The 21000-nt window shown below is 45.7% G+C and overlaps 1 protein-coding gene across 1 annotated transcript in view; it reads left to right on the plus strand.

Annotated features, from left to right (window-relative positions):
• Positions 1–21000, plus strand: part of LOC126187318 (ras-related protein Rab-8A) — a 55252-nt gene that overhangs the window by 15652 nt on the left and 18600 nt on the right. The window contains exon 4 of the mRNA XM_049928328.1: positions 16001–16141. Within this exon, the coding sequence (XP_049784285.1) occupies positions 16001–16141 (141 nt within the window). The remainder of the gene's footprint in view (positions 1–16000; positions 16142–21000) is intronic.

A 21000-nucleotide genomic window follows, 5' to 3' on the forward strand; every position in this document is an offset into this window, starting at 1 on the left:
TCATGTTTTTACATATATGGTAAAGCAAGCTAGGAAAATAAAAGCAACCCAAGGAGTGCTTCCACACCTTCAGCAGGCTCAGGGTAAGCAATTGAGTTCAGAAATAAAGGTGCTAGTGTCGGAGTTTTGTGAAAATGACTACAGCCGAAAAATGCCTGGAAATAGACTATGTAATGGTGAAAATGGGAAATGTACATGTACAGATGCAAAAAAGAACTATGTAGAATTCAATCTTCAGCGAAAATGGGTTGTGCCTGTAAGTGCAAGGGGGCACACAATGTTTGTGTATGTGAGACCCATCAAAATGCTAAGCTGACAGACAAACTAACCACACACAGTTTCACAGCAACAGCACAATCGGCTTATCTCCAGTTTTGTTAAGGATAGTTCGAAACAAGATGAAATTATAGTAATACTAGACTTTTCTGATAATTATGCATTTATAGTTTAAGATACCATCCAAGGATATCGTTTGGACAACAGTCAAGCAACTCTCCAGCCATTTGTGATTTATTATAGAGGTGAATCAGGTGATGTGTCTGTCGTGAACCTGTGCGTTTTTAGTGACTGTTGAATTCACGATGCCATTGCAGTTCATGCCCACATTCGCACTGTCATGGCATACGTGATAAACAAGCTGCCTCACATACATTTTGCGAAATACTTCAGTGATAGGGCAGCTTGTCAGTACAAAAACTGTAAAAATCTCAAATTTATGCATGCATTACCATGATTTTCAGATTCACGCGGAATGTAATTTTTTCACTACAAGTCATGATAGAAATGTATGTGATGGTATTGGTGCTACCATTAAGCACATGGCATAACGAGCTAGTCTGCAGCACCCTACAGAAGGTCACATTCTAACACCTCTTCAATTAATTACCTGGGTACAGAAAAATATCTCTGGCATACAGTCATTCTATGTTTCGAAAGATGAGGTGAAATCAGTCGAAGAGTTGCTTAAAAGCAGACTAGAACACGTTAAAACCCTCGCAGGCACAAGGAGCCATCATCACTTCTCTTCAGCGGACTCTGACAATGTGCAGATGAGCAGACTGTCCGGTTATAACTATAGGTTCATGCGTAACATGTCTTCACAGTGTGTTTGACTCAGGATTCAGAAGCAAAAGCAGCAACGGTTGCTATGTTATTGCTGTTTATGATGACAAATGGTACTTTGGATGTGTTGCAGAGTGCTGTGAAGCAGAAGGTGATGTGTTTGTTAACTTCATGGTACCAGCAAGATCATTTCATTGGCCACGTTTGGCAGATAGGTGTTGGATTCCTTTTGAACATATTCTTATGACAGTCCCAGTTCCTACCACGGTGTCAGGAAAACAGTACAGTTTGCCACTCAGTGTACAGAGTACAGTAGCTAAAGTCTGAGATAACTTCTGTTCAAAGCACAATGCTGTTTTTTAGCAGTTAAGGTGCAGTAAACATTAATGATAGGTTGTGTTAATCTGTCAATATGTTGTTGCTTAGTGATTAAACAGTTGTGGGAGAGGATAAGAAGAGGCTGAACAGTTTGATGTGTTTTTACAAAATTGTGTTGTGGCACAATGGCCACATCATCAAATACATCTGTCAACTTACATTGCACACAAATGTCTTGCAATAACATGCTGAAATTTTGAGATATGTATCATTATGGTCTACTTATTCATTGTGTGAAATTTGGCTTGGATACCACTTGTCCCTTTTGTGCTACCACACTTTGAAAATCCATGTTTTTCAGGGAATTTTTCAAATTTTTGTATTTTCGTGAGCATGTAACTCAGATTTTGTAACTGATATGGGCATGATGAGTTCTGTGTTTAGGCCACATTAAGCTTACCGCAAAAAATGTATACCCTTTTTGAGTGAATTATATTTGACATAGATGGCTCCTTCAATATGTACCTTTTAACATATTACATTTTTTAATCACATTTTTGAATTTTTTATTTTTCCTCAGAAATATGTTGTTGGTGTTTTGATTCATAGTGTGTGTTCTCTAAATGGATGTTACTGGGTTGTAGAAATTTCACTGGACTGTGTGGAATAGTTCCAAAGTTATTAAGACCTGAAGTTGGGTCTGGCCACCTTTTTTCACAAGTCATAATTCTGGAACTTATTGGCAGGGGAAACTAATACTTTTTACATGAGTATTCCACACATGGTAGAATTAGTATACAGAATTCCAGTCAAATCTGAGACTGAGTTGGAGCCCCTGGTTGCACTGACATGGAATGACCCTAATACAAATTTCCTGAACTGCTGAAATTTTTTGATGTGAAACATTTGTTATTTCTCATTGTTTTCTACATTTAAAATTTTTTTGTTTAAACTGGTGACATTTTGTTAAGATTTTTCTGCTACGGCCTCCTGTTCAACTGTCATCAACATTCTTTTATTATTATTATTATTATTATTATTACTACTGTCTTCTTTCCTTTCTCAGACCTTAGGTCTGGTTAAAAATGGAACATGACGCGGACCTTGATCAAGCGTGACTTCCTTTTAACTGTATGGTATTATGGTATATGTATGGTATTATGATATTATTATAGTATTATGGTTGCGAAAGCTAGAATTTTGTGTGTATGTTTGTGTTTGTTTGTGTGTTTATCGACCTGCCAGCGCTTTTGTTTGGTAGGTCTCATCATCTTTCTTTTTGGATGTATTATGGTATATGGCATATTTTGTTATTGTTATTGTTATTATTGTTTACTCATCTACACTCATTTTCTAAAACATGAACTTTTTTGTTCACACTTTTTAACCCCTCCAACACCGCATTTTTTAACTCTGAAACTTGATTACTAAGTTGCTCTATTTGATCTTTTAATCTGTCCATTTTGCTATGGTTTCCAGTTTTTTATTTCTGTTAACTGCAATAAATTTGCTATTGTTATGTCTTCATTTCCTCTAATCGTACCAAAATCAACTGCAAAACATCAGTCTTTAATGTTTCTTTGCTGATTACGATTTCACTTGGCTCAAACATGTCCTGATGGGATCCTGCAGCTTTTATTTCTACCTCACATTTGCTTTTCTATCTACTCATTTTGTTAACAAGCACACAAGTAGTTTGTACTTACCTTTTTTATGTCCCTGGTTGTAGTTGTAGAGTCATCTTCACTTTAATTTGATCCGGCCCATCATTATTGATACACTATTGGTATAAAAATCCTTTGTTGGGTAGCCTTCAGTTTTTGCTCCATGTAATCGAAAATTTATTTGTACATAAATTTCAAAAGTCTATGAAATAAAGCAATTTTTGCCACAGACAACTTCAGTATTAATAAATTAATTGTTGATGATGCCCACACTTGTAATCTCGCCGGAAAGTGCTGAGGCCATTAAAGAGCGTCGGTGAGCTCTACAGCGCTGTAAGTGACTTCTTTCCCTAGAGTACCTAATAGCATTTAAATGGCTCCGTGCCTGCGTTTGGCAGCTTATAAAAAGATGGAAACAGGAATATTGGTAGAGGTAGGTCTCAAACGTTGGGTGCCATACATAACCTTCCTAGGTCTGAACACTGCTTGGACATTTTTGTGGGTACCAGACCCTGACAGGTGTCACTGGCATAAACATAAATGGCGTGTTATCTACTGGCGCGCACACACAATTGCCGAGCACTATGCTCGAGCCTCCACACCAGGGAATTATCCCCCAGCCTTTCCTACCCTCAAATGGTGGATGGAAAGGAAAGCCCTCTCACTCACTGAACGTCACAGTGAACCCTATAATGTTCTATTTACAGAGTGGGAGCTCCTCAGTGCCCTTGCACATTGCCCCGACACAGCTCCTGGGCTGGATCGGATCCACAGTCAGATTATCAAACATCTCTCGTCAGACTATAAGCGACATCTCCTTGTCATCTTCAACCAGATCTGGTGCCATGGTGTCCATCACAGTGGTGGGAGAGCACAATCATTCCAGTGCTCAAATCCAGCAAATACCCGCTTGATGTGGACAGCTATCGGCCCATCAGCCTCACCGTTCTTTGTAAGCTGTTAGAATGTATCGTAAGTTGGCGGTTGTGTTGGGTCATTGAGTCATGTGGCCTACTGCCTCCATGCTAAGGTGGTTACCGCCAGGGTCGCTCTACCACTGATAATCTAGTTTCCCTTGAATCTGCAATCGGAACAGACTTTTCCAGGTGCCAACACTTGGTTGCTGTCTTCTTTAATTTATGAAAAGCTTAAGACATGACCTGGCGACACCATATCCTTGCCATATTATATGAGTGGAGTCTCTGGGGCCTGCTCCAGATTTTTATCCAAAATTTCCTATCACTCCGTACTTTCTGTGTCAGTTTCTAGGGTCCCCCCCCCCCCCACCCCCCCCCCCCCCCCACCCCTCTGCCATATCCATTAGAATGGAGTCCCACAGGGCTCCTCTGTATTGAGTGTATCTCTATTTTTAGTGGCCAGTGAAGGTCTAGCAGTAGCTATCGGGCCATCTGTCTTACCTTCTCTGTATGCAGACGACTTCTGCATTTCGTACTACACCTCCAGTACTGGTGTTGCTGAGCAGCATCTACAGGGAGCTATCCACAAGGTGCAGTTATGGGCTCTAGCCTGTGGCTTCTGGTTTTCAGCTGCGAAGTAGTGTGTCCTGTACTTCTGTATGTGTCGTACTGTTCATCCGGAACCAGAACTTTACCTTAATGATGATCCACTCACTGTAGTGGAGACATCGATTCTTAGGACTGGTTTTTGACACCCGATTAATGTGGCTTTCCATCTTAGTCAGCTGAAGCGAACATGCTGGCTGCACATCGATGCCTTCCACTGCCTGAGCAGCACCAACAGGGGTGTACATAGCTGCAGCTCTACAGAGTCCTTTACGATCCCGCCTTGACTATGGGAGTCTGGTTTATGGTTTGGTGGCACACTCGGCATTGCGTTTACTTGACCCAGTGCACCACTGTGGCAGTTCAACTGGCAAGCCTTTAGCATAAGTCCTGTGAGCAGATTCCTGGTGGAGGCCAGTGTCCCCCCATTGAACGTTAGGCATGCACAACAACTTGGCAGTTACGTTGCACACATTCATAGTTTCCCTGATCATCCAAATTACTGTCTCCTTTTCCCACCCATGGCGGTTCATCTCTCACTTCGGCGGCCCAGATCAGGGCTTAATATTGTGGTTCGTGTCAGTCTCTTCTTTCTGAAGTGGAGTGCTTGCCTTTACCACCTGTGCTAGAGGTCCATTCATGTACACCTCCATGGTGTCCACTCAGGCTGAAGCTTCGCCTGGACCTTTGTCACAAATTGCTGTGTATAATTCATGTCATATAACCTGCATCTCTTTATTTTATCCCCTCTTGTAAGTCTGAATACAAGCTTCTGCAATATCTTGTGTAAACAAATAAAGGCATACTTGCAAATGCTCCAGATTTCATATCACTAAGTATGTATCTATTGATGAATGTATCTCTTTGGTTCTCAGTCTTCGCTGTTTTGTATGGTGCCATAAAATTAGTTAATTTAAATAGATATTCTGTTCATTTTTAGTTACATAATCATAGTGTTATGAATATCAGCATGTTCTTTTGTTCTTGCAGTATACTGAGTTGGCGACATTTGGATCTAAACAAGATATGAGTAACCCATGGTAAAATTGTTGAGACATCGATTTAATCATTACTGTAGTTAAGAAAAACTTATGTGGAAGTGAAATGGTTGTTAAAACCTTGGTGCTCAAAAGAAAAGATATATCTTTCATGGGAATATGCTCCCACAAAATAATGAATTTTGTTGTATTGTTTGCATCTAAATGTGAGGCAGATAAATTACTAATCATATAGTTTTTATAGTAACAATATTAGAGAAGGGAACTTGCTACTCACCATATAGTGGAGATGCTGAGCTGCGATAGGCACAACAAAAAGTTACACAATTATAGCTTTCGGCCATTAAGGCCTTTGTCAACAATACACACACACACACACACACACACACACACACACACACACACACACACACACACACGCGCGCGCGTGTCTGCAGTCTCAGATAACTGAAACCACACTGCGAGCAGCAGCACCAGTGCATGATGGGTGTGGTGACTGGGTGGGGGTACGGAGGAGGCTGGGGCGGGGAAGGGGGGAGAGACCATGGTGGGGGTGACGGACAGTGAAGTGCTGCAGGTTAGACGGAGGGCAGGGGAGAGGTGGGGGGGGGGGAAGTTGTGGAAAGGAGAGAAATAAAAAGAAATTAAAAGACTGGATGTGATGGTGAAATGATAGCTGTGTAGTGCTGGAATGGGAACAGGGAGGGGGCTGGATGGGTGAGGACAGTGACTACCGAAGGTTGACCGGGAGGGTTACGGGAACGTATAGGATGTATTGCAGGGAAAGTTCCCACCTTTGCAATTCAGAAAAGCTGGTGTTGGTGGAAAGGATCCATATGGTACAGGCTGTGAAGCAGTCATTGAGATGAGGGATATCATGTTAAACAGCATGTTCTGCAACAGGGTGGTCTACGTGCTTCTCAGCCGCAATTTGTTTGTGGCCATTCATGCCGACAGTCAGCTTGTTAGTTGGTTGTCGTGCCTACATAGAATGCAGCACAGTGGTTGCAGCTTAGTTTGTAAATCACGTGACTGGTTTCACAGGTAGCCCTGCCTTTGATTGGATAGGTGATGTTAGTGACTGGACTGGAGTAGGTGGTGGTAGGAGGATGTATGGTCCACAGGTTTTGCATCTAGGTCTATTACAGTGGTATGAGCCATGAGGTAAGGGATTGGGAGCAGGGATTGTGTAAGGATGGAAGAGTATATTGTGAAGGTTTGGTGGATGGCGGAATACCACTGTAGGAGGGGTGGGAAGGATAGTGGTTTGGATATTTCGTATTTCAGGGCACAACGAGCGGTAATTGAAACCCTGGTGGGGAAATGTTATTCAGTTGCAAGGATTACCTGGCGGAAGGACTCTGTCAGCTGTCAGATACTTCCACCTACAAACCTTGCCACTGTGACCCCATTCCAGTAGTCCTGTGGGATCTCCAGTCTCTACTCAAATCCTTAGGCCCATCCCAGAACCTATCCCCCGAGTCCATCTCTCTACTTACCCCTACCACTCCCTACGCCCCCACCTTCTACATGCTTCCTAAAGTCCATAAACCCAACCACCCAGGACGACCCATTGTGGCTGGTTACTGTGCCCCCACTAAGAGAATCTCTGCTCTTGTAGACCAACACCTTCAACCTATTACCCGGAACCTATCCTCCTATATAAAAGACGCCAACAATTTCCTCCATCGACTCTCCACAGTTCTCCCTTCACCACACGGTGCCCTGCTCGTCACTGTTGACGCCACCTCGCTGTGCACTAACATTCCTAATGCCCATGGCCTTACCGTCATTGAACACTACCTTTCCAGACACCCTATGGATTCCAAACCAACAACATCCTTCCTAGTTGCAATGACCAACTATATCCTTGCCCACAATTACTTCTCCTTTGAAGGCATTACATACAAACAAATCTGGGGTATGGCTATGGGCACCCGCTTGGCACCATCCTGTGCCAACCTATTCATGGGCCATTAGAGGAATCCTTCGTAAAAACCCAGAATCCTAAACTCCTCACCTGGTTCAGATTCATTGATGACATCTTTGCTATCTGGATTGAAGGTGAGTACACTCTATCCACATTCCTCCAGAACTTAACAGCTTCTCACCTATTTACTTCACCTGGTCCTACTCAATCCAACAAGCCACCTTTCTAGATGTTGACCTCTACCTCCGAGATGGGTACATCAGTACCTCTGTCCATATCAAACCTACTAACCACCAGCAGTACCTCCACTTTGACAGCTGCCACCCATTCCATACAAAGAAGTCCCTTCCGTACAGCCTAGCCACTCGTGGTCGTCGCATCTCCTGTGACGAGCAGTCCCTCTCAAAATATACCGAGGGTCTCACTGAAGCCTTCACTGAGTGTAATTATCCTCCCAACTTTGTACAAAAACAAATCTCCTGTGCCTTATCTTGCCAGTTTCCCACCACACCCCACGGTCCGGCCAGAGGAGCATTTCCCTTATAACTCAGTACCATCTGGGACTGGAGCAACTGAATTACGCCCCCCAGGGGGTCCACAACTCTTTTGTGGATACGTGTGTGGCGAGCACGGGGCCCCGAGCCATTGCAGCCTTCTTTCTCTCCCGGGCTGCCTTTCCTTTCCCTTCCCCTCCTTTCCCTTCCATACCCCTTTCCCCTCGCCCTCTCCTCTCCCTCTATTGGTGTCCTTGCTTATGTTGGCCCCCGCTATCCTCCTGGTTCTGTTGGTTTTACACTCCGGCTTTGTTGCGTAATCATCTCCTCCTTTTGGCATTCCTTGGTCCCCCTCTGGGGTTTGACCTCCATTCCAAAATTTCTCTTCCGTAGTGTGAGCCATTTGGGGAAGAGCACCTTACCTAGTGTCTCCGACGTGTGCCCTTCTAGTACATTCCACCTTTTCTTTTAAGTCGTTGTCTGATGCTAGGGTGCATAGCCAGCACGGTAGCCAGCCCGTGTGGTGGGGTCGCTATGTACCCTTTTGGTTGAGCCCCCTGAACACACAGGGATCACACTTCTGATACCTGAGCTGTGACCTCCTCATGCATGCCTTGGAGTAGTTGCTCGTCATCCTGGAGCATCGGAACTCCCGGCAATGGCCGCCGTGCCAGACGGCCCTTGCTGTGGCTGGGTGGCGCCCGTGAGGAGAGCCCCTGATTGGAGTGGGTGGTATCAGGGCGGACGCTATGCAGATGAAACGCATACGGGTCCAAACCTCTGGCCGCTCTTCTGCGGCCGTCTCTCTGCGTGGTACTGATTCCTCAAGTGCTGCTTCTCTTGCTCCTTCGGCCTTCCCTTCCGTGGCTACCCCCTGGGAGGAGGGTCAGGCCCGTCGTCTAGGGGCAAAACCTTTCCCCCGTTATTTAGTTTGCACTAGGACTGATGGAGATACTTTCACCAGTGTCAAACCTTTATTCTTTGTGGAACACATTGAAGACAAGTTCGGCGAAGTGGACTCCCTGAGCAAGATGCGGTCGGGTTCGTTGCTGATAAAAACTGCTTCGGCTGCCCAATCTGCGGCCCTTCGTGCCTGTACCCACCTTGGCACAATTCCCGTGTCCATTACCCCTCACCAGTCTCTAAATATGGTACAAGGTGTGATTTTTCACAGAGACCTCATCCTTCAAACTGATGAGGAACTTCGGGACAATCTCGGACGGCGGGGTGTTCACTTCGTCCGGCGTGTTCAGAAGGGTCCTAAGGATAATCGTATTGATACTGGTGCCTTTATCCTGGCCTTTGAAGGGGATACCCTTCCTGAGAAAGTTAAGATTATGGTCTATCGCTGTGATGTGAAGCCGTACATCCCACCTCCTATGCGGTGTTTTAAGTGCTTGCGTTTTGGCCACATGTCTTCTCGCTGTTCCCAGGACCCCCTCTGTGGCGACTGTGGACGTCCACTCCATGAGGGGAGTCCCTGTGTTCCCCCTCCTGTATGTGTAAATTGTCATGGTAGTCATTCTCCACGTTCAGCAGATTGCCCAGTCTATAAGAAAGAAAAAAAAGATACAGGAGTATAAGTCCCTTGATCGTTTAAGCTACACAGAGGCCCGTAAGAAATATGCACGATTGCACCCTGTGTCCATGCAATCTAGTTACGCCTTGGTTACATCTTCATCCCTCCCTCCCCCTTCCTTACCCCCATCCCGGACCCCTCTCCTTCCCCCCCTCCCCTGCGGCTCCCACCCCCTCTCCTCTGGGCGCTGCTCCCCCTCCCCAGCCGGAGAAGTGTCCCACTCCTTCGGCGTCTGCCGGTCAAGGGCGCCTCTCCCGGGATGCCCCTTCCCGGCACCTTCCAGGTCAGAGGTCTGCTGCAGCGCGGCGACCGCGAGAGCCGCGGTCTATCGGCCCCCAGGTCGCCCGGTCTCTTTCTGTTCCTGATCTTGCTGCAGCTGGCTCCATTATGCCACACAGCCCTCCTCGATCTCAGCCTGAAAAGAAGAAGAAACATAAGTCCCGGGACAAAGAGCCTCTGGTACCACCGGAGGTCCCTTCCCCGACTTCGCAACCGGATTCTGACCTGTCTTTTATGGACGTCGCCCCCTCCTTGTCGGTGACGGGTGGGGACCCGGCGGTATGACTGGATTCAGCGTGTTCAGCCCTCATTTAAACCATCGTTCTGTGGTTCTCCAATGGAATTGTAATGGCTATTATCGTCACCTTCCGGAATTGAAATCCCTTCTCTCGTCCTACGCAGCAGCTTGTGTGGTTCTCCAGGAATCTCATTTTACTGATGCTCACTCACCGACCCTCCGTGGGTTCCGTGTTTTCTGTCGAAATCGGGTCAGACCCTTGCGGGCTTCTGGTGGCGTTTGTACGTTGGTCCGTACAGACATTGCTAGCACGTGGATTCCTCTCCAAACTACATTGGAAGCGGTTGCTGTTAGGGTCCACTTGACTCTGCAGTCACAGTATGCAATCTTTATCTCCCTCCTGACAGGACTTTCACACCTGCTGCCTTAACCACCCTTCTTCAGCAACTTCCTCCTCCCTTCCTCCTCCTTGGGGATTTTAATGCTCATCATCCTTTGTGGGGCAGTGCCTTTCCATCTAGACGAGGTCTTCTTATCGACCAATTTATTGCAGACCACGACCTGTGCCTTCTTAATGATGGCTCCCCTACTCATTTCAGTGCTGGTCATGGTACCTTTTCTGCCATTGATCTTTCTCTTTCTTCTCCCTCTCTCCTCCCTTCATTACACTGGTCGCCACACGACGACCTTTGTGATAGTGACCATTTCCCGTTGATTATCACGCTCCCTTCCCGCTCCCCGATGGATAGGTTACCTCGTTGGTCTTTCCACCGCGCCGATTGGCCTCTATACACTGCACAGGTCGAGTTTTCTCCCTCTTTGTCGGGTTGTATTGATGACGTCGTACGTGACGTGTCTGACGCGATTGTTCGCGCGGCTACCCTTGCTGTCCCGCGCTCATCTGGCCAATTTCGTCGTCGGCCAGTCCCGTGGTGGAGTACGGCCATTGCCATTGCCATCCGTGATCGCCGTCGAGCTTTGCAACACTTCAAGAGGCACCCATCTGTAGCCAGCCTTTCTACCTTTAAGCGCCTTCGCGCTAAAGGCCGTTATTTAATCAAACAGAGCAAGCGGATATGTTGGGAACGATTCGTTTCTTCCCTTGGTTCCACTGTCCCTCTGTCGCGGGTATGGGCTACACTTCGCTCTCTCCAAGGTTGCCATCGGCAGTCCACCCTCCCAGGCCTTCACCTCCCAGATGGCATTTGTACGGACCCATTAGTTCTCGCAGAACATCTTGCGACCCATTTTGCCATGGCATCGGCGTCGGCCTCCTATCCAGCTGCTTTCCTTCATCAAAAACAGCAGGCTGAAGCTGTCGCCTTATGTTTCACCACTTGTGCGTCAGAATCTTACAACGAACCTTTCACTGAATGGGAATTTCTTTCTGCTCTATCTTCTTCTCATGATACGGCCCCTGGCCCCGATTCCATTCATAACCAGCTGCTTCAACATCTCAGTGCTCCACAACGGCACCATCTTCTTCGGGTGTTTAACCGTATCTGGCTCCAGGGTGACTTCCCTTCTCAGTGGAGGGATAGCATTGTGGTTCCTGTCCTTAAGCCTGGTCAGAACCCCCTATCTGTTGACAGCTATCGGCCAATTAGTTTGACCAATGTTGGCTGTAAGTTACTTGAACGGCTGGTAGCCCGTCGGCTCACTTGGGTCCTCGAATCTCGGGATCTATTGTCCCCATACCAGTGTGGCTTTAGAGAGGGACGATCTCCAATCGATCATTTACTTCGCTTGGAATCTGCAGTTCGGCAGGCTTTTTCCCAGCGCCGCCATTTGGTTGCAGTGTTTTTTGACCTTCGCAAGGCCTATGACACGGCCTGGCGCCATCACATCTTACTAACCCTTCATCAGTGGGGTCTTCGGGGCCCACTCCCGATTTTTATCCGCCAGTTCCTGATCCATCGGTCATTCAGAGTTAGAGTTGGTACTGCTTTTAGTTCTCCACGGACCCAGGAGACGGGCATCCCACAGGGTTCTGTCTTGAGTGTCCTTCTTTTCCTCATTGCTATCGATGGACTTGTGGCCTCTGTCGGTCCCTTGGTCGCTCCTGCCCTGTATGTGGATGATTTCTGCATTTGGGTTAGTTCCTCCTCGATGGCATCTGCAGAACGGCAGCTCCAGGTGGCTATACGGCGTGCCTCTGCATGGACCCACTCACACGGGTTTCAATTCTCTCCTTTAAAATCGCAGGTGGTCCACTTCTGTCGCCGTACTACGGTCCACCCCGATCCAGAGCTCTATCTTGCTGCACAACAATTGCCTGTGGTTCCACAGTTTCGTTTCCTGGGTCTTCTTTTTGACAACAAGCTCACTTGGCTGCCCCATATCAGACTCCTGAAGGTAGGATGTTTCCGTAAACTCAATGTCCTTCGCTTCCTTGCCCACTCCTCTTGGGGTGCGGACCGTTCCCTCCTCCTCCGTCTTTATCGTGCTCTAGTTCTGTCACGTTTGGACTATGGTTGTCAAGTTTATGGTTCAGCTGCTCCTTCCACGCTGCACGTGCTGGATCCGGTCCACCATCGTGGTATCCGTTTGGCCACCGGTGCCTTCCCTACTAGCCCTGTTGATAGTCTCCTGGTTGAAGCTGGGATCCCCCCCCCTTTCTGTTCGGCGGTCCCAGCTTCTGGTGTCTTATGCCCTTACTATCCGTTCTTCTCCCGCTCATCCTTCCTATTCTATCCTATTTCCAGACCATGGACGTCGCCCGCCTGACTCCCGCCCTCGGGCGGGTTTACCGGTTGGGCTGCGCCTTGCGTCTCTTACCCGTGATTTCCGGCTTCCTTCTTTGTCCTGTCTTCCTCGTTCCCTCCCCTCCACCCCTCCTTGGTTAGTTCCTCGGCCTCGAATTCGGATGGATCTCCGCCGCGGTCCGAAAGATTCCATCTCCCCGGTGGTGTTCCGTTCCTTTTTCCGCCAAATTTTATGGGAGTTTCGGGATGCTGTTGTTTTTTACACTGATGGCTCTAAATCTGCTGATCATGTTGGGTATGCCTTCACGTCCTTTGTTGGAACGGAAAATCATCTGCTGCCACCCTCATGTGGGGTGTTTACTGCGGAATTGATGGCCATATCCCGGGCCCTTACCTTTATTAAACAATCCCAACACAACCGCGTTTTGTTATGTACGGACTCGATGAGTGGCCTTCTTGCTATTGACCGGTGTTTTTCGCGCCATCCCTTGGTCTCTGCCATCCATGACCATCTCGCTGATCTTCACCGTGCTGCTTGTTCCATTGACTTCCTATGGGTCCCGGGCCATGTGGGTATCCCGGGTAATGAGCTCGCTGATCGTTTGGCTGGGGGAGCAGTTACTTACCCCCCGTTTTCTGTAACCCCTCCTGCAGCGGATTTACGGCTTCACATCAAATCCCACTTTGCACAGTCATGGGCCAGTTCTTGGGAGGCTACTCCACTGTCTAATAAACTTCGTGCCATTAAGGTGAATCCAGGCCCATGGCGTTCTTCCTTTCGCCTCTCCCGCAAGGACTCGACCACACTGTGTCGTCTCCGCATTGGCCATACCAGGCTGACCCATGGTTTCCTTTTGCGTGATGAGCCACCCCCGCTATGTGGTTGTGGAGCCTTCCAGTCAGTGGCCCACATTTTGGTTGAATGCCCCCTTCTTTTGGCTCTGCGTGCGAAGTACAGACTCCCCCACACTTTACCTTTGATGTTGGCTGACGATTCCCGGATGGTCTCTCTGGTTCTAGGTTTCCTCCGGGAGAGTGGTTTTTATTCTCAGTTTTAAAGTTTTTAATCTCCCTCTGGTGTTGGGGCAGGGCGGTGAGTGTTTGGGTGTCTCCCACTGTAGGCGGTGTTCAGAGATTCCCGATTCACCTCCCTGCCTGGAATCCTCTTTTCTTTCCCTTTTACTCTGTTTTTACCCCTTCTTTTTAAGGCTTTGTTAGTTTTTCTATTCCCATCCGTACTTTCTGCATTATAGCGGTTGTCCCTTTTAAGTCACAGGTGGTCTTGCCTATGCTGCTTCAGCATAGTGTTGGGTTCGTTCTCTTGCCAACTTCCCTCATTTGTTTTTACTAATGACAACGTGACTGCCCTTTTACATTTCCCCTTTTTCCGTTTTATTGTTCTGCCTTTTCTGAGATGTCCCGTTAGCAGCATGGAGTCTATTTGAAACAAGGGACTGATGACCTCGCTGTTTGGTCCCTTTCACCTCAAACAACCAACCAACCAACCAACTGAATTACGTTCTCTGCCAGGGTTTCAATTACCTCTCGTTGTGCCATGAAATGAGAAATGTCCTGCACACTGTCCTTCCCACCCCTGCTACAGTGGTATTCTGCCATCCAATGAACCTTCACGATATACTCGTCCATCCTTAAAAAACCTGCTCCCAATCCCTTACCTCATGGCTCATACCTCTGTAATAGACCTAGATGTAAGACCTGTCCCATACATCCTCCTACCACCACCTACTCCAGTCAGGTCAGTAACATCACCTATCCCATCAAAGGCAGGGCTACCTGTGAAACCAGTCACGGGATCTATAAACTAAGCTGCAACCTCTGTGCAGCTTTCTATGTAGGCATGACAACCAACAAGCTGTCTGTCCACATGGATGACCACCAACAAACTCTGGCCAAAAAACAAGTGGACCACCCTGTTGCTGAACATGCTGCCAAACATGATATCCCTCATCTCAATGACTGCTTCACAGTCTGTGCCATATGGATCCTTCCCACCAATACCAGCTTTTCTGAATTGCGCAGGTGGAACTTTCTCTGCAGTACATCCTACGTGCCTGTAACCCTCCTGGTCAACCTACGATAGTCACTGTGCTCGACCATCCAGCCTCCTCCCTCTTCCCATTCCAGCGCTACACAGCAGTCATGTCACTGCCGCATCCAGTCTTTTAATTTCTTTTTATTTCTCTGCCCTCCTCCCACTCCCCACCTTCTCTCCTGCCCTCCATCTAAACTGCTGCACTTCACTGTCCGCCACCTCTACCATACTGCATCCCTGCCCCTCCCCACCCCAGCCTCCTCCTTACCCCCACCCAGTCGCCACTCCCATCATGCACTGGTGCTGCTGCTTGCAGTGTGGTTTCAGTTATGTGAGACTGCAGGTGTGTGTGTGTGTGTGTGTGTGTGTGTGTGTGTGTGTGTGTTTTGCTGACAAAGGTCTTAATGATTGAAAGCTATAATTGTGTAAATCCTTTTGCTGTGCCTATCGCAACTTGGCATCTCCGCTATATGGTGAGTAGCAACTTTTCTTCTCTAATATTGTTATATTTCATCTTGGACTTCCCATTGTTTGTTTTAGTTTTTATAGTAAAATACAGGTGAATCCAATGTGATTTGTTTCTAGCAAATTGAATACCTAAATGTTTCTTGAAACATGTTCGGTACTTTCTGATGAAACAGAATAGTATCTATTTAGTAATACAGCAATCAGTGGAATAATAAACTTGGTGAACCCTAATTTAAAACACTGTACTAATTTTTCTAGAAATAATTAGCAATGAACAATACAGCAAGAAAAATATCACGTACTGGGAAACTGTGCTAATTACTGGCTGTAATTGTGTATTGAAGTGTGTAGAGTAAGAAGCAAGTAACTGCAGTGTGTTAACTGGGACTAAACACGCACCTCTTACCTGCTGGAGAAAATACATGAACTGCGGTGTTGCTCCATAAGGGAGAAGGGACTTTTTCATAAGAAACCTTCTTTTCAGTACCTAAAACTGAATGTCCTGCACTTGGCCTCAGAAATAACCAAACAAAATATTAAAATCAATTGTACAAGACTTGGTGGTGTATAAAAATCTTCATTGTTGTAATGTTGTGACTAGTTTTACCTTTACCTTTAGCTTTGTTTTTAAATATTATGAAAAATATTGTATATCAGTCATAATATATTCTTTATTCTTTTATTTGAAGGTAACAAAAGAAAGAGGAGAACAATTAGCTATAGAATATGGAATAAAATTTATGGAAACAAGTGCAAAAGCTTCTATAAGAGTTGAGGAAGCCTTCTTCACACTTGCCAGAGATATAAAGACTAAGATGGAGAAAAAATTGGTTAGTAGACATCTGTCACTGCACTGATTACTGTCATTTTACATATTAAGATGTTTGTTTACTTAAGTTATAGTACGAAGAACTAGTATTTTTGTGTGTTTCTTAGAGGTCTGTGCTGAGATCTGCTATAGTGTGATGCTTGCTCAACTAAGACTGCTCAGTGATTAGTTGATAGTGCTCTTGTATTATTTGTTAATGAATAATATGCAAGTTTAATAATCCTAAGATACATTTTAATGTAAATGAATGGATAAAAAATCTACTCACAAAGTGGCAGCAACACACACACACACACACACACACACACACACACACACACACACACACACACACACACACACCTTACAGTTTGCAAGGTTTCTAAGCTAGTGGCTCCTTCTGGCAGGAGGGTTGAAGAGGAAGGAGGGGTGAAGGAAAATTGTTGGTGAGTTTTAAAAAAAAGGGTAGAGTTTGGAAAAAGTCACTCAGAAGCCCAGGTCCGAAGAGACTTACTGGATGGGATGAAGAGAAAAAGATTCCTAAACTTCCTCAACAGTAATGTTTCCCTTCCTGTTCCTCTACCTCTCCCTAAACAGCCACACAATCATTACTAGTTCTCTCCTACAGACTGTACTTGGCCAACCTCCTTATCATAAAGCCTTCACAACTGCCTCTCAAACAAATAGCAACTCATAATCATGAGAACCAGTCACAGAAATACTGTGTTCTCAACCTCTCTTCTAAAGCTCTCTCCCCTTCTGAAAAATCTGTATTGCCTAAGTCTCACTTCGAGCCCTAAACCTGCATTTAATCATGCTGCTTTGGTGAAAGATCTACTTTCCTTCACACTTAATGTCAAGTGGAGTATCACTTTGCAGCCCAGTCCCAAAGCCATTCCAACAGCAAACCTGTCATTGAACCTTGCATCAAAGTTCTCGAGTCTTTTCTTCTTATCCTGCCCAGTAAGTCTCATCTGACCTGGTGTTCTGGGTGACTGTCCAGAACACTACCCCTCTTTCTTCCCCTGCAACCCTTTTGCCAGACAGGCTCCTAAAGCTAGCAAACTGTAATAACATTTATAAGTGTGTTCTTCTACTGCCACTGGGTGAGTAGATTTTATCCAACCAGTTAAATTATATTTTCAAAAATTATTTTCATTGATAAAAGATAAATTTTAAAGTTACAAGAGAACATTGATGACCAGTACTTATCATCAGGGGGTGAAAGCTCTGACGCTGCCGATATATACGCAAAAGTGAATGGGTTCGGGGTGGGGTGGGGGCAGGGTGTTCACTGCACAGATATAGGCAACAAGATATTTCAGAGCTTGGAAGTCTGCACATTTTTATCACAGTGATGCAAAATGACACTTAACATTTTGAAAATATATTAAAGCTTTCTTTTCATCCTGTCTGTGTGAAATTTGGTGCCAATATACTAATTGGAGTGTAAACAAAATTATCTAATACTTGTAAGTAAACTTGCGAATCCAGGGAAAAGTTTAAAATTTTAGCTTCGTTTTATAAAAAGTAATGTCTGTATTTACTTTAATATTGAATAAAATGGAAACCAAAAATATTTTTTTCCCAAATATTCTGCAAAGCATGTGCTGTTGCATGAGGAAAAGAAAATAAGTGAAAGTTTGGCTCCTTTATGGTATTTTTTGCTGCTGTATTGGAGATTTTATGCTATTTTTTAATTCGTTCTTAAAAGGTCAGTTCCTGTTAAAGCATTTGCAAATTTTTTAAATGCTTTCTTATTTACATTGTTTGGCCTTATTTGCATCACTGTAGTCTGTTTCGTATAAAGTGTTTTCTTAGTTTCCTGTTGGCCTAGTACTTCATTCTCCCATGTTGACAAGTCAAATGGCATTTTTAAAATGAAATATTTATTTAAAAACCACAGTACCAGCATTGAACAATGACCACCACTAATTATTCCAACTGAAGCTCAAAGAAGCTATAAAAACAATGAAAACACTGATACTTTGACACACTCTAACAATGTTTCATGTATAATGTAGGAACTACATAAAGTCCCACCATCTAATGTAACTTCGTAAATAGTGACATGTTTGTCAGAATCTTTGGCTGTCCGTCAGTTTGTGTGTCATTTGTTGTAACCTTCTCTTTAATGAATTGACAAATGTAGCTGTTGTGGATTGGCAAGACAGCCAACCCACTATGAGGAAGCTGAAAGGCACGCGTTTAAGCTCACGCAGGCTGGCGTGAGGTCTGGAACAGGACACTGAAATGAGACTAGTAAAAAACGTACGTAGCTTCTGGAATACTTAACTTTAATCCATAATTGGTGAACATCGATCTTGACGGTACATGTTTTACAGCATCAATAGTAACTGCTAATGGCGCCTTGCTAGGTCGTAGCAAATGACGTAGCTGAAGGCTATGCTAACTATCGTCTCGGCAAATGAGAGCGTAATTCATCAGTGAACCATTGCTCGTAAAGTCGGCTGTACAACTGGGGCGAGTGCTAGGAAGTCTCTCTACACCTGCCGTGTGGCACTTTGAACATGCCCTTTTTTATTACAGAAAAAGCAAATAGCCTGGCGTGACGGGCAGTTCCCACGCGAATGTCTAGTAGCACACTGTGGGCATGATTTCACTGAATTTGCTTGCTGGCGCGGTACACTTGGCTGAGAGCCAGGCGGCTTTGGCGTGGCCGGGCACGAGGACTGTTTACTGTTCCGTGCATCTCGCCCGGCGGGCCGGTTAACCTGACACACGGGTGGCGAAGTTTCAAATGATTCCTGAGCAAAGTAAAGTGTGTCCTGCCGATCCAATATGTCCATCACTTGTTGAAGGGAGGGATTGACTAGTTTCAAAATCTGTTCCCATATACGAACATCAGAAACGTTCTGTGCAATTGCATCATGCACCATAGAATCTGAATAAGGGAGTCCACATTGACACTCAAAAGCACAATTCCTACTAAGGCCTTTCAAGGTTGCAACCCACTCCCTATTAGTCTGACCTGCCGTACGTTTTGTACGAAAGAAGGTATACCGTTTCGCAACTACATTGATTGACTTCTTTGAAATATGCGTCTAATGCAGGCAAAAGTTCATCGTACGACAGAGTTGCTACGTCTCATCGGGGAAATAATTTGACTATCACACGGTACGCTTGGACGCTGACGGACTGGACGCTGATGGACGAAAGGAGATAAGGCTGCTGCTCATTACCTTGAATTCTGTAGGCAGCGAGATGGAATCCAAATTGGCGTGACCACTCCGTCCAGCTTTCCAGTGCCGCAACTGTGCAACTGCATGTTGTGACTGCGTGAGCGGTGGAGCGGCGGCTGCCGCATCATTTTGCAATGCATGTTGACCCTGGACGAGCTGTCAAAGGGCATCCAGTAAGGCCTGCGTCTGCTGATTCTGTAAGCGATAAAATTCGGACAGTACCTCTGGAGATTGTGGCGAAGCCATTACACAAGTAAATCAGGGCAGTATAGTTACGAACGCGGTGTGGCCTCGTCGCCACTTGTTGTGGATTGGCAAGACAGCCAACCCACTATAAGGAAGCCGAAAGGCACACGTTTAAGCTCACGCAGGCTGGCGTGAGGTCTGGAACAGGACACTGAAATGAGACTAGTAAAAAACGTACGTAGCTTCTGGAATACTTAACTTTAATCCATAATTGGTGAACATCGATCTTGACGGTACATGTTTTACAGCATCAATAGTAACTGCTAATGGCGCCTTGCTAGGTCTAAGCAAATGACGTAGCTGAAGGCTATGCTAACTATCGTCTCGGCAAATGAGAGCGTAATTCGTCAGTGAACCATCGCTAGCAAAGTCAGTTGTACAACTGGGGCGAGTGCTAGGAAGTCTCTCTAGACCTGCCGTGTGGCGGCGCTCGGTCTGCAATCACTGATACTGGTGACACGCGGGTCCGACGTATACTAACGGACCGCAGCCGATTTAAAGGCTACCACCTAGCAAATGTGGTGTCTGGCGGTGACACCACAGTAGCAATACCTTCTGTCTGTTCTCATCATTCATAAAAATCCTGATCATTAGTAAATTTAATAGCAATTTATCTGTTTGCAAAATAGGAAATGAGGACTCGGCAGCTGTAATTTCTTTCAGAAGTCAGTCTAACCACAAAAGTGATTTGCAAGTTTCACTTGCAGTCGCAAATTCCACCTCCATTGAAGAAAGAGCAACACAGTGCTGCAATTTACTTTTCCTCACCATTGGCGCTTCATGGATCTTGAGTGGGATACCACTTGTTCATCTTGTAATTATGTCCCCACAGTGATCATCGCTATAAGCTTCAATGTTACTATTTTTATTCTTCTCAATCTTAGCCATCAGAAATTGTTGATTACGTACCTGAACATTCACTTGATCAGTACAAAATGTGTCTTTGTTGGTGAGTCTTGAAATCTCTGTGAAACGTGAACAGCATTTGATAAATCTCCCCTAAGGGGCTCAGCATTTGTTTGCCAACTATGGACTTGGCGACCCCGGGGTTCCTGAGCTGCGGACTGGTAAGTGCACCAGTCCTCTGTCACCGTGAGATCTGGTCGTACTTCAGCAACCTCCATGCCGCTGAGCGGTGGAATGTTGTGTTTCGGAGAACGGGGATCTTGGCTTAATCGCCTGGACTGCAAGGAAGGTACACACTTCAAACCTCAATCTCGAGGTGTGCTATGTGCTGAGGTGGTGAATGGCTGTTGAGGTAAAACAGTCTTTAGCAGGCAACCTCTGGGGCACCTGCCGACCTTCTGTTGTAGAAGGCTTTCTCAGGCGTGCAGGGCTCTGCCTGGGTTGGCAGTTGTTTCCCTAGCATCTCCCTTGGGCGCTAATGACCTCAGTAGTTGAGCGCCCTTAAATCCAAAAAAAAAAAAAAAAA

The sequence above is a fragment of the Schistocerca cancellata genome, chromosome 5 (assembly GCF_023864275.1).
Source record: "Schistocerca cancellata isolate TAMUIC-IGC-003103 chromosome 5, iqSchCanc2.1, whole genome shotgun sequence".
Taxonomy (NCBI): domain Eukaryota; kingdom Metazoa; phylum Arthropoda; class Insecta; order Orthoptera; family Acrididae; genus Schistocerca; species Schistocerca cancellata.